General features: G+C 40.7%; 1 protein-coding gene across 5 annotated transcripts in view; it reads left to right on the top strand.

Moving 5' to 3' along the window:
• The first annotated feature begins 6 nt into the window (after positions 1-6).
• GABRA4 (gamma-aminobutyric acid type A receptor alpha4 subunit) overlaps positions 7-14,177 on the top strand; it is a 161,884-nt gene continuing 147,713 nt past the window's right edge. For 4 of the 5 annotated variants that reach the window (XM_021716053.1, XM_008065015.2, XM_008065014.2 and 1 more), the window contains exons 1-2: positions 7-195; positions 610-728. In XM_021716053.1, coding sequence (XP_021571728.1) covers positions 110-195; positions 610-728 — 205 coding nt within the window. In that variant the 5' untranslated portion in view covers positions 7-109. The remainder of the gene's footprint in view (positions 196-609; positions 729-14,177) is intronic. The other variant, XM_021716051.1, reaches the window with a different exon arrangement.

The raw sequence follows: 14,177 nt of genomic DNA, 5'->3' as shown, positions 1-14,177 counted from the left end.
AGCGCGAGTGTGCGCACGCCGCGGAGTCGCTGCCCTCTCCTCGCACCTGCTCAGGGCGTCTTGGGAGCCTGGACGCGTGAACAGGCTTGAAGTATGGCATGGTGCAGAGATGATTTCTGCCAAGAAGGTGCCCGCGATCGCGCTGTCCGCCGGGGTCAGTTTCGCCCTCCTGCCCTTCCTGTGCCTGGCGGTTTGGTGAGTTTTTTTAGGGGGCGGGGGGGGGGGGCTGGGGCTGGCTGGGACTGGGGGAGGGGAGGGCAGGCAAGGCGGAGGAGTGCCCCGCCACCGGCCCCTTTCTGACAACCTGTTTCTCCCAGGGCCCACCAGACCTCGCCTGGGTTGTAAGGCTTTTCTGTGACCGCGTAGACGCGGAGAGCACGCGGGGCGCCGGGTGCATGGAGCGTGTGGGCGCGGGGCTTCGTGTGCGCGGGGTGCGCTTTCCCGGACCCGATTTGTTCCCCGCATCCCCAGCTCCGGGCCCGGGGTCTTCTCTGGCTTGGGGCGAGCGACTCTGTCTCTAGAAGACAAACCTGTTTTCCACCTGTTCTGGGATCGATTCTTAAAATAATCTCCTCCGCCCCCGTTGAGTTTTTTTTTTTCCGCTTGCAGTTTAAACGAATCCCCAGGACAGAGCCAAAAAGAGGAGAGATTGTGCACAGAAAATTTCACCCGCATCCTGGACAGTTTGCTCGAAGGCTATGACAACAGGCTGCGCCCTGGATTTGGGGGTATGAGCGATCGCAGAAGCGCCGGGGTGTCCTGTCTGTCCCTCTCTGGGTCTGCCCGTGTGTCTGTCTGTGTGAATGTCATGAGGTGCGCCTCACGTGCAAACCTGAAAAAGCTCTCCCCGCTCCATCCCGCCTCGGTGAGACCTGTGACAAGCAGGCCGCCCCCATCCGTACTTTCCCATCTCCCTGCCCCCTCAGGAGCTTTTCTCACCCCCACACTAATTACCTCCGGGGACCTGCCTGCAGGGTGGAGGGGAACAGTCAGAACCGGGACTCAGGGCTTGGCTGCCTGGACGCGCTTGCCCAAGAATGGAGTTTCCCTGAGCCTGGCCACTTGTCTCAGAACAGCTGAGCCCAAGTCCCCTATCCTCCCACGTGTCGGTCCCTCTGCCAAACCCTTGGCCAGTGTTCTACCTAGGACGTGAATCTGGGGCACGGAGCTGCTTGCTCTGCTGGAGAACCCAGTCCCTTCCTCTTCTCTTCCACAGCGGGATGGTTGTTTTCTCTCTTTGGAAATGTGGCATTTGCTTTCCTCCCAAGACTTTGAAGCCAGAGGCGTTTCAGCCTGCTTTCCTGGACAAAATAGTTATGAGGACTTAATAGAGGCACGGCGCTTCACAGCACTGGTGCTCTGTTCCATATTCGTATTTCCTTTACACATATAAGTATTGGGGCCTGTGTGGCAAACCTTGGACTAGGCTCTAGGTTTACAGAAGTCCTCAGATATAGTGCCTGACCTCAAACAGCTTCTCAGCTCAGTTTAGTGAGGACAAGGTACTTGCTAGGGTCCCACTGGTAAAATTGGCCCAGGTTTTCTGACCTCAAAGTCCTTGTCCTTTCCAACATACTGGGCTAGTTACCCTTCAGCAAATGAGTTGAAGGCACAGATTCTGTCTTACAGGAACTCATATTCAAGTGGCAGTAACAACAATAATAACAACCGCTAATATTGTATTGATTTAATTAAATCTTCATATGGACCAGACGCTTTACAGGCATTACTCTGTTTAATCCTCACCATAATGCTTAAAAAAAACCCGTTATTCTCCCTGTTTTACAGATGAAGAAATCAAAACTTAGAAAGTTAGGTAACTGGTCCAAGTTCATAGTAAGTGGCAGGAGAAGGGTGGGAACCCAGGTCAGGTTGTTTATTTAGAAGATAAACCCATGCGGACTGGGATGGTGTCAGATCCCATGTGATAAGTATCCTATACAATTAGAAGCATGGAGGAACGTTATGCTTCCTTTTGAGGGTGGATGGGAGATGAGATGGTGGAAGAAGAGAGAAAAGTAAGAATGAGAAGTAAGACAGCTGAAGATATGAGGTGAAGTTGTGTGGCTCCAGATTGGAAAGAATCATTGGAGATAAAATAGACTCGGATGGAGTAGAGCTGGGTGAGTCTGTGGTGTGTATCTAGTTTCATTCTTCTTATTTAACAGATGAGGACACGGGAATCTAGAAAGGGAAAGTGATTTATATAGAGCCACACAAAGAATCGGTGATAGGCTGGAAGCAGGTCTACGGAGTCCCAAACCGTTTTTTTTTCCCCCCTGATTCTATTGAGAAGGCAATAGGAAGCCATTGAGGATATTAATTCAGTGTCTGCTTGTTGACAGTGCTTAAGATGGAGGAGAAGGATGAAATTTCCTTGGTTCTTGTCACGTTTCCTCTCCAGGGGTAGGTTGCCTGCACTGCGTTTGCCTCCATGCAAATCTGGAAAGAAACTTCGTTACAGAATCATTTGATTGGGAAATTAGCATTTTAGATTAAAAATAGTTTTTCAGAGACTATTTCTGATGATATGATACCATTTAAGACGCTATTATGCCAATAGAAGAGGGTGTATCTGTCCATAATGGTTTTAAACTTGACATTTCAAGTGAAGAAAAAATAACAGAAGCATCGAATCACATATATGTTAACTACTCGTCAGAGAATTGATGTGCCTGGACATAAGTGAAAGTGAAAAGTTATAATGGAATCAGTGTGGTTTTATTATAAATGTTGAAAGTTAAAATAATCTCTGCCCAGCTGGTTTTAACACAAGTTACAATTCAAAAGGTGGAAGGAGCCACTATAGCTGAATCCTTTTTACCATCTAGTCTCTCCCAAACATTATTTAGACAGTAAGTGAACACGATCTGTGTGAGCCATTACTGGGTTTTGGTTAGTTGCAACACTACAAGATGTCTCAAGGGCATTATTAATCATCTTACTTGTCACTGCTAAGTGGTCCCCATTACCCACCTGGAGATACTTTTATAGTTTTAGAGGAAGGAGTCCAGTTAACCTTACTTTGAATATTAGCAGTTGGCTAATCATTTATAAATTTACTACATAGCATTATGTCGTTTGGGTTTTTTTGTTATTTTTGGCCGCTATTCATAAATATTTGTGGTAGATGTGATTCATTTTTTAGAAGTGGGTCATTCTCTGTAATTGTGTAGTATTCCAAATGAGAGAAAGAAATAGTAATTCTCACCTGCAAAAGATGTGTTGTCTGTTTACATGAAGTTATAAATGTGCACCACTGAAAAGAGTGAGACCTCATTGTTAGCTCACACTGTTAGACACCACAAGTTTGATCCCTTCAGTGACATTGTGTACTTTGTGGAAAGTTTGGCATCTTAAAAATAAATCGAAAACAATCCAGATTTTGACCAGTATGCTATAAATATCGATTTACTTCCTGGTTCCTCTCATCCTGTGTCTGCTCTTTGTGGTGCGTTTACTTTATATCTGTTTATACAACTTTGCTATGTTCCATTTAAAATAAAGCAAAAGCAAAGATTTGAATTGAAATTGGATGGTTTGTGATTGCTCAGTAGGCCAGGCAGGGGTTGAAATAGATTTGGAAACTAAATTACATATTTTTAACTCAGCAGCACAGCTTGCCATCGGAAAATAAAAGGAACTGAGATGGTTTCCTTTTTTTCATCCCTCTAGAATCTCCTCTCCCTTGTCTCCTACATTCTCCCATTGGAGAAGAAAAGGGGGGAAAGAAAGAGGCAGGGCCAGAGAAGCTGGGTTGGGACTTCTGAAGAGTTGTCTTTCTTCAGCCTCTGGCAGATGGGCTGCTGTCTTCCCGGAGGAGCTTGAACCTGCTTAGAAGTGTCACACAGGGATCCCTTCTGTAAAGGAGTTAGAGTCCAGTCCCCTTTGCACCCGTCCACTTTCAACACTGTCATCAGCCTTCTTCTGAATGCATAGCTAAAGGCTATGGAGGTGGTTTAGAAAGCCTGCTTTTACCCATTTTCCATTTATTGAAGGGTTGCACAGCCTTTTGTGCATCCCAGTCTTTTGAGGCACATGACCTAGAACACTAAAGATTCCAATTCGAGATGATTACTTTGGTCATTTCTTACAACGGAGCACCAGAGTCCATCTTGTAAGATTGCTCACCAGCATAGTAGAACTTCCCATTCGTGGAGTTCTCCAGGGTTTTGAAAACATTTTCATGTATGGCATGTACTAAAATGATCACAAAAACACAGAGAAGAGGCAGGGCAGAGGAGAGGGTAAGAAAAATCCCATTGAATTACCCCCAAACCATTGGTAAGGGCACAACTCGCACCCTACTCTTCAAACCCGAATTAGGCAGTTGGTCTCTTGCTCTATCCATTTCTGAGTCTTTCTTGCATTGTCCTGTTTATCAAGAGTCACATTTTCCTAGAATAGACCTCCTTGTTACTAAATAGGTCCTTAAAATAAGCAAAACTAAATTTCCCCTAAAGGAGTGAAATGAGAACTTTTATTCTAAATCTTTAATAACATTTTTAAAGGAAACATGGAAAATTGCATACATGTAAGTTAAATTGGACTGTCCTTTCCCACACACATCAATTTGTTCTTGCAATGTTGCTGAATGATCTGTATTTCAATTTAAAAATTAAATGTATGTAGCATGTACTAGCTTTATTAATTGAATGTCAACAGAGAATCTATTTTTAAAAATATATAAGATGAAAAGAACACTTCAAGTCCACAAAGAAACATAAAACTTCACTCTCTTATCATTTCTCCCATTCATTCATTCACTCTTTCATTAAACCAGTGTATATTGTAAGACTGCTGTGTGTCAAGAACAGTGTTAGGTTTGTGATGATGTAATTCTGATCTGACACGAGCCCTTAAAGACTCTACAGTTAAGCAGTATATAGAGATAAAAATAACAAAGAAACAACAAAATAATTAAATGAAAATGCTCTGGGACAATCTAATAGCATGCTAAGAGAGGAAAAAGTTGGATGAGAGATCTATTTTAGGTTCAGCAGTCAAGGAAGTCTTTTAAACTGTGATCTTAAAAGGTTCTGGACATGGAAAGGGCAAGAGAGAAGTTATTCTTAGGCTGAACAAAAAAACAAGTGCAAAGGTCTGAAGGTAGATCACAGATGAGTGTGACTTAGGTAGCAAAAGGAGTCCAGTGTGCCTGCAGCCAGAAAGCAAGAGGAAGAACTTCACAGGATTCAGCGGGATGGTCAACAATGGCCAGGTCATACAAAGACTTTGGGAATCCTGTAAAGGAGGTTAGGTTTTTCTACTAGTGAACCTGGAAGCCAATGGAATTTCCTAAGTGGTGGGGATGACAATGACATGGTATGACTTAGATTGTAACATGTTCCTTCTGGTTGCTACATAAAGAAAGGCTTAGCGAGAGAGGTAAGAGAATTTTGGAAGCAAGAAGACCAGTGAAGAACCTTCTTTTTTTTTCTCTCTCTCTTTATTAATTTGCTTGGAATAGGTGGCAGATGTAGTTAAGATGGATGTATGTAAGTGGATAAAAATGAGATTTTTTTGAGATTTGATTCAACAACGAATTGGCAATTGACTTGACATGGATGGTTTTAAAAAGGGGGGAGGCTAAAAATTGATTTCTTGATTTTTGTTTTGGAAAATTGGACAAGGATGGTGTTATTTCAAGTTAGGAGGGGCTGCACAATTTCCTGTCTCATGAGCTCACACACTGGTGTCAGAGAGAATGTAAGTAAGAGAAATGAGTAAAATATAGAGTGTGCCAGGTGTTGATTAACTGTTATAGAGCAGCATAAAACAGGGAAAATGGTTGCAGTTTTAGCCAGGGTAGTTAGGAAGGGCTCATTGAGAATGTGATCATAGGTAGGTTAGAGCATAAGACACATTTGGAGTGGGGTCTTCTGGCGAGAAGGAATTCGAAGTGTGAACATGTCAAGCAGCAAAGTCAGTGTCACTGCTGTGAAGTTGAGCAGGGCTGAGGTGTGAGAAGGGGTCAATGTGATAAGGTTGGGCAAAGCTTTGCAGACTGGTGAGGATTTTGCTCTTACTCTGAGTCAGATCAGAAATGACTGGAGGGATTTTAGCAGGGGCAGGACCTGAACTGACTCAATTTAAAATGCTCACCTTTAGCTGGGCTCGGTGGCTCAGCCTATAATACCGCGCCTTTGGGAGGCTGAGGGGAGTGGATTGCCTGAGCCCGCGGGTTTGAGACCCGCCTGGGCAGCGAGACCTCATCTCTACAATAAATCAAAAAATCAGTCGGGTGTGGTAGCGCATGCCTGTAATTCCGGTTACTCGGAAGGCTGAGGCGGAAGGATCGCCGGAGCCCAGCAGGTTGAGGCTGCGGTGGCTGGGAGTGGCCACTGCTCTCCAGTCTGGGCGACAGAATGTGACTCCAACTCAAAAAAATAAAAAAATAAATAAATAAATAAAAAATAAATAAAATGCTCACCTTTGCTGCTGGATTGAGAACAGACCATCAGAGGCAAGAATAGGTGCAGCGAGATTTTCCACCATAAATCAAGCAAGAGATGATGGATGCGTTGACCAAGTTGGTGGCAGAGAAGTTTGTGAATTTATAAGAAATGGGTGGCTTCTGGCTATATTTTGAAGTTTAAGTCAAGTGACAACAGCTAGAATGTGGGATGTGAGAGAAAGGAAGGTGTCAGGGCTGACTCCAAGGTTTTTTTTCTTGAACACCTAGAAAAATGGAATTGTCATGGCTGTAGCAGAAGCAGACTGGTGGCATGGATGACCAATTTATATGTGAATATGTTAAGCTTGAGATATCTATTAGATGAGCCTGAAATTCAGGGATGATGGGTACACATCAACATATATGGCATTTAAAGCCATGAGACTAAAAGATTACCAGGGGAGTTAGGATGATGGAGAAGAGACTCAATTAGCGAGCCCTAATGTCTCCAGTGTTTACAGGTTGGGAGAGAGGAGGAGGAATCTCTGTACTAAGAAGACAGAATTAGTGGTACAAACAGGAAAACCAAGGGATGTGTTTAAGTAAAGTAAAAATATTAAGTTTAAAAAAAATAAGACTATTTCACATAGAAGGAGGGCTTGGTTAATTAAGTCAAATGCTCTAACAGATCAAGAAGGAGAAGAACTTGAAATTGACCCCTGGGTTTAGCAATGTGTACATCCTCAGTGATTTTGACAAGAGCAGTTTTGGTAGCGTGGTGGGTGTAAAAGTCTGATTGAGTGCATTCAAGAGATAACAGGAAAAGTTTAAAAAAAAAAAATTTCTGAGCATCTGTACAAGGAAGCAGAGAAATGGAATAGTAGATGGAAGAAACCAAAATTGAGAGAGCTTTTTTTACATGGGAGAAATAAGATTACTTTTAAAATTGATGGGAACAATGCTATAGATAGGGAAAAACTGATGATATTGACAGAAGGAAGTGAATTCTGAAGAAAATCAGATGATAATAAATGATGGAGTGAATCAGAAGGGAAGAATTAGAGCCAGTGTGCATAGTTTTTTTTTTTTTTCCAGAAGCTCAAATATGAAAGAAAAGAGAAAGAGAGAAGATTGTCTTTTTATTAAGGTTAGACCATAACATGTTTGTTTATTACCAGGAATAACCAAGTATCTAGGGTAATTTGATATTAGGGTGGAGGGAAGGGTTAGCTGAAGGAAAGATGTTCTGAGAAAACAAGAGAAAATGGAATCCAGGATGCAAACTTACTTTCTTAAATTCTCGGTTTACAAAAAAAAAAAAAAAAAAAAAAAGAGTTGCACTGATGCTAACATATATTTACATTTTCTTTAGGGTAAGGATGCGCAAAATTGGCATTTCTTGAAATAGTCGCTATATAATCTAGATCCTAAGATATTTGGAAATTGGTGGATATTTAAGTAACGCTTCACTGGGTTGTTAGATTTCTTGTAAATGAGCAAATACAACTGTTTGCATTTGTGTATTATGAGACATCGCTGCTTTATACTCTAGGTCTTTCTTATGTGTTTAGTCAAATAAGCCTCAGGTATACATAATGGAATTCTGGATTAATAATGCTTGGTTTATGACACACTCTCATTAATGGCCCACACATAACCTTTATATACATCCATCCATCTATTCATTCACTTATTAAAATACTGAGGTGCCAAAAAAATGTGTGCACATTTTAAGTATACCGTTGGCTCAAAAGATGGCATTAATCAAATGAATGCTAGCGTCACCATGCACAGGCAGGACAGTAAAAAAAAAAAATGGCGGAAGCATGGTTGAGCACGTCATACTACATGTTGGTACCGTTATTCGATTCAACTTTGAAAAGTAATACATAGATAGCATCTTTTAAACTGTGTATACTTTTTTGGCGCCCCCTCCATTACAATAAACACATCACTTAAACCATCAATCAGTACAAAGTGTAGAGTTTTGACAACAACTTTTATTCTGCTATGTGGTCTCCCCATCCTAACTTCTTGTCATTTCTACCCAGATTAACCATGATTCTGAGTCCTTTTTTTTTTTTTGAGTCGGGGTCTCACTCCGTCCGTCACCCAGGCTGGAGTGCAGTGGCATGCTTATAGCCACCCCAGCATCGACCCGCTGGGCTCAGGCGATCCTTCTGCCTCAGCCTTCCAAGTGACTGGAACTATAGGTGCACTACCATGACTGGCTAATTTTTTTATTTATGGTAGAAACGAGGTCTCACCATGTTGCCCAGGCTGATCTCAAACCTGCGGGCTCAGGCAATCCTCTTGCCTGGGCCCCTTCATAGTGCTGGGATTATGGGTTTGAGCCACCGTGCCCAGCCATGAGTCCTTTTTTAAAAATTTTATTTTAGTTTCGATTCTAGGGGTACATTGCAGCTTTGTTACTTAGGTCTACTGCGTGATGGTGAGATTGGGACTTCTGACGAGCCTGCCCCCACCCACAGTAAAATAGCTTAGTGCTCAGTGGGTGTTTTTTCAACCCGTATTCCTCCTCTCTCCCTCCCGCTTTAGGAGTTGCCAGTATCTGTTGTTCCCATCCTTGTGCTCATGGGTATTCAGTGTTTAGCTCCCACTTACTAGTGAAAACATGCAGTATTCACTTTTCTGTGACTGTGTTAATTTGCTTAGAATGATGACTTCTAGCAGCATCCATGTTGCTGCAGATGACATGATTGTGTTCTTTCTTTAATGTGTAGTATTCTGTGGTGTATATGTGCCACATTTTCTTTATCCAGTGCACCACTGATGGGCGTGGGCATTGGTACCATGTTTTTGCCATGGTGAATAGTGTTGTGATAAACATATGAGTGAAGGTGTCTTTTTGGTAGAACAATTTACTAGTATACTCCTTTGGGTGTATATATATATATACCAAGAAGTGGGATTCCTGGGTTGAATGGTAAATCTATTTTTAGTTATTTGAGATATCTCCAAACTGCTCCAAATCCCTAGTTCAGGGGCTGAACTAGGTTACATTCCTACCAACAGTATATGAGCGTTCCCTTTTCTCCACGGAGTCACCGACTTCTGTTGTTTTTGGATTCTTTAATAATAGCCAGTCTGACTGGTGTGAGATGGTAACTCATTGCCATTTTGGTTTGCACTTCTCTGATGATGAGTGCTGTGGAACACATTTTCATGTATTTGTTGACTGTTTGTATGTCTTCCTTTGAGAATATCTGTTCATGTCCTCTGAGTCCTTTTAGAGTTATTTCTTAGCTTTTCTTTGTATGTTATTTTAGTCATCTTTCCATTTTAGAGTATATTTAAAATATTGGATTGTTTTGAACTTACTATATACAGTCTTTTGATGCTTTTTAAAACTTAATTATGTATTACTAAGTAATTCTTATTGTGGCATGTTAGCATAGATCATTCATTTTGACTGCTGTGTGATATTCCAATTGCATGGAAACCAGCTTATTCATCTGCTCTATTGGCAGTAGGCGTTTTGCTTGTTTCCAAGATTGTGGTGCTGTGAATATCCTGGCCTAAATTTCCTGCTGTAAATGTGCAAGAGTTTCTTTTTGCATATATATCAAGGAGTGGATTTTTCTGGATCTTAGTGTAAGTGGGAGTTTAACTTGACAAGATAATGCCAAACTATTTTTCATGGTGAGTTTACAAAATCAAACTCTCATTTACAATTTACAATGAATATGAGATTCAGCATCTACATACCCTCTTTAACACTGGGGACACACACACACACACACACACACACACACACACACATCTAGTATTTTCTTGTGAAGTGATTTGAATATTTCTGATTTCTATTATGTTCTAAAGCAGTTGAACATCTTCTCAAATCTGTATTGGCCACAAGAATTTTTTTTCTGAGAATTTCTTGTTTTCATTTTTTGCCTTTTGTTGTTGTTTATAACTTTCTGATTGATTTGATGGCTTTTAGTTATTTATAAGCTAGACCAGGATTGATAGGATTATATGATACAGAAGGTACTAATCTTTAATGTCTTCTAAGTGAAAGAAACTTCTAGAACTTTATAAAGCTCGCTGGTTTCCTAGTGATATCAATGGATATTCTGTTGTATTTGTTTAATATTCAAAAAGGCTAGTATTTGTATATTTTATAAATGACAAGGTAAGAGATTTCTGTACACATTTTACTTATGGTTACCTTGTTGTGCCTCTTAAGTATTTAAAATCTATTTTTGGAGATACACCACCGGTGTTTTGTATTATGAAGGAGTATGCATGACGTAGATGCTGGAAAATTAGGACTGTTTCCTCAAGTGCATAGCTGGAGAGGCAATGCAGACAGCAAGGATTGTCTGATTCCAAGATTAACAAAACACCATAGGTCTTGCTCATGGTGTAACAGCAAATTGGATACCATTATTGAAGATGAAATTCAAAAGTGATACCACCCTATACCCTGTTTCTACTGCTAAAGTAAGGTAAACAGTGGGCAGTTATCTGATGCATTGCTAATTGCCTCTCCGTTTTTCCAGCAGGTTAGATTCATTAATTAGTTAGGAGTATTTCCCTGAATTTAATCTTGCTGGTCTTGATTCTTCCTTTCACAAAGACTGTTGAAAATAATCTTTTTTCGCCTTACAGACTGTCAACTATTTTAGGGATTAGAAGCCACTTTCTTGTTACCAAAGAAGTAGAATTTTAAAAGAAAAGATGTCTCTGATGTTACACAAATTTATATAAAATTATGGGAAGAAGTCCTTCTAGCCTCAAATCATCTGATTTCTGTGTAATTATGCTCTTATTAAGGTTGGTCTGAACATCCTAAACAGTGGTATTAGAGGAAGCATCTCTAATAATTGTTCTTAACTGCATGCATAGTGATCATTGTTCATTGACAACTTATTTATTGGAAATAAATTACATTTAAGGTCTGGGATAGGTTGTGGGAGATGATTCAAATATTAGTGAGACAGTTTTTGTTTTAATTGGGAAATATTTTTAGCTTAATTGACGTACAAGTGAATTCCATCATGTTTTCCTTTTGGGGTTTCAAAATCACTGCTGGGACGCTATTAGGAACACAATGAAACACAGTTGTTCAGCACCTAATATGTGCTAGGTACTATGCTAGTTTGGGTCTTCAAAGAAGACTAAGATTTTATCTTTGTTATTAAAGATAGAAAGACCCAGGCAGGCTGTCATAGAAGGATAAAGGCATGAGAAGGGCTGCAGGAACATACCTCAGACACTAATCAACAAAAAAGAAAGTGTAGGTATAGCATGTTTTATGCTAGATATAAAATTCCACATTTGTTTAAGTAATTAATTTTTGATTTATTTTTTTTTGATAAAATATAGTATAGTAAAGCTAGAACACACTTTGGAGACCAGTACAAAGGAATTAGAATTCTGGCTCTGGCGTATGGTGGACCAAAACAGAAACCTCGGAATTTATTTATTAAAAAATTATGTATTTTTCCTTACATGTTTAAACTTGAGTTGCCTTCAAAGTACTCTCCATTTGATGCAGTGCACCTATGGAGATGCTTTTTCCACTGCTCAAAATGGTTTTTGAACTTGTCAGTGCTGATGCCTTTCAGTGCTTCTGCTGTTTTTTGTTTCTCCTCTTTCACATCTGCAAAACATTTCCCTTTGAGGACTTTTTTCATCCAGGAAAACAACAACAAAAAGTCTCCCAGGGCAAGTTTGGGTGAATAGGGCAGATGGGATATGGGAGTCATGCTGTTTTTTGTCAAAAGCTGTTGGACAGTCAGTACGGTGTGGGCAGGTGCATTGTCATGGTGGAAGAACCAGTCACCTGTTTGCCACAACAAAATTCACTGAAGCCAAACGCAGCCTCTCAGAACAACGCCAGCTGGTACACTGGTGCCAATGGTTCCTGTAATACCAACTAGCTAGAAAGCCTATACTACAAGGGGGCCACCCTTCAAAATATAATTCTGCTCATTGTGTGTGTTTCCCCAGTATACTATTTAGCTTCTGTAAGCTGAGTTTCCAGATCCATAATGTTCTCATCAATAGAGCACCTTTGAAGTGTGTTGGTAAGAATTAGATTAAATAACATATGGGAAGAGCCTAGTGGCCTATCTGGCACACAACTGATCTTCTATAAATTGTAATTATTGTATCTCTGCTTATCTTTGGAAAATGTTCATCCCCTGTGAGTGGTTACAGACATACCTGCCTGTTGATCTGTCTGCTCCGCATCCCCATTGCCATTTCTCTACTTCAGGCCACCATCATCATCTCTCAGCTCGACTCGTAAGGAGACTTACTTGTAAGAGCCTCTCTTCTGCCTCCCCATAATTGATTGTCCATATGACTGCCAGATGATTTTGTAAAAAAATATAATTCATTCATATTAATAATTCCTTAAACACCCTCAGTGGCCTCCCAGTGAGTATGGGATGCAAAGCAAATGTCTTACTGCAGTCTACAAGCAAAGACAGGGATAGACTGAATACCAAAGGAAGAAAGCTCAAGAAAAGAACATAGGAAAGATGACTGACCTCCGTGTTTGCTTGCTAGGGCTGCCATAACAAAGTACTAGGTGGCTTAAACAACAGAGAATTTATTTTTTTCACAATTCTGGAGGTGACAGAGTGTCAGTAAAGTTGGTTTCTTCTCAGCCCTCTCTCCTTGGCTTATAGATGACCATCTTCTCTTTGTCTTCACTTGGTCTCCCCATGTGTGTGTCTGTATCCTAGTCTACTCTTATGAGAGAGACACAAAGACCCACACACACATTTTTCAAGAATCGTTGACAGTTAAGGGCAGTGGCTCACACCTTTAAGTCCAGCACTTTGGTAGGCCAAGGCAGGACGATTGCTTGAGCCTAAAAGTTCGAGAGTAACCTAGGCAACATATTAAGACCTGTCTCTACAAAAAACAAATCAGTAGTTCCAGCTACTGATGAGGTTGGGGCAAAGGATCACTTGAGCCCATGAGGTCAAGACTGTCATGAGTCATCCATGATTATACTGCTGTACTCCTACCTGGACAGCAGAGTAAGACCTTCCCCTTTCGACTCCAAAAAAAAAAAAAGAATCATTGAGAAAGTAGCCTGTTATAAGAATTTGAAAATACTCATTATGATTATGGAATCATTATAACTACAAGAATTAATATACCCCCACACATCTTAAAATAAATATATAATGAAAAATATCATTGGCCTATTTTTACCCTCTCTTAGACTCCCCCACTCCCTTGGAATACCTATGGTATTAATATTTTATAGGACACAGTGTTGTCAATACTATTCTGGAAAACAGAGCAACACTCTAAACCAGAGAAAACTGAAAAGCCTTGCCTAGGAACTTGTTAGGAATGCAAACTGTCAGACCCGTCTGTGCCTAGGACAGAATCAGTATGCCTGGATGTGGCATTCAGCAATCTGTGTTTTAACATGCATTTCAGGTGAGTCTGGTATAAAGTTTGAGAACCACTGCCCTAAACTGATCTTCAGAGTAGCTTTTGATTTCTCAAGAATCTTGTCCAGTAGCCCGGTTGTCAGCACATAATCAACCTCAGGTTTTCCTTTTCTCCTCTTGCCCTGACTTGCAGTGACATAGTGTTTCTGCTTTTAATACTTTTGCAGTTGTCCTTAAGAAACGGACATGGTGATTTTTCCCACTCTTGAACCTGTTTGAAATTGCTAACTTCTGGGGCTCAGCACACATTAACTGCTTCCTGGATTATCTATTTCTGGAACAATTTGGCTTTAATAAGCTCATTACTACCATTTTTTTGGTTGTTTCTAATTTTT

This window comes from Carlito syrichta, unplaced genomic scaffold (assembly GCF_000164805.1).
Source record: "Carlito syrichta isolate Samal-C Ts95f unplaced genomic scaffold, Tarsius_syrichta-2.0.1 Scaffold308133, whole genome shotgun sequence".
In the NCBI taxonomy this organism is placed as follows: domain Eukaryota; kingdom Metazoa; phylum Chordata; class Mammalia; order Primates; family Tarsiidae; genus Carlito; species Carlito syrichta.
This window is presented reverse-complemented; position numbering and strand designations above follow the sequence as displayed.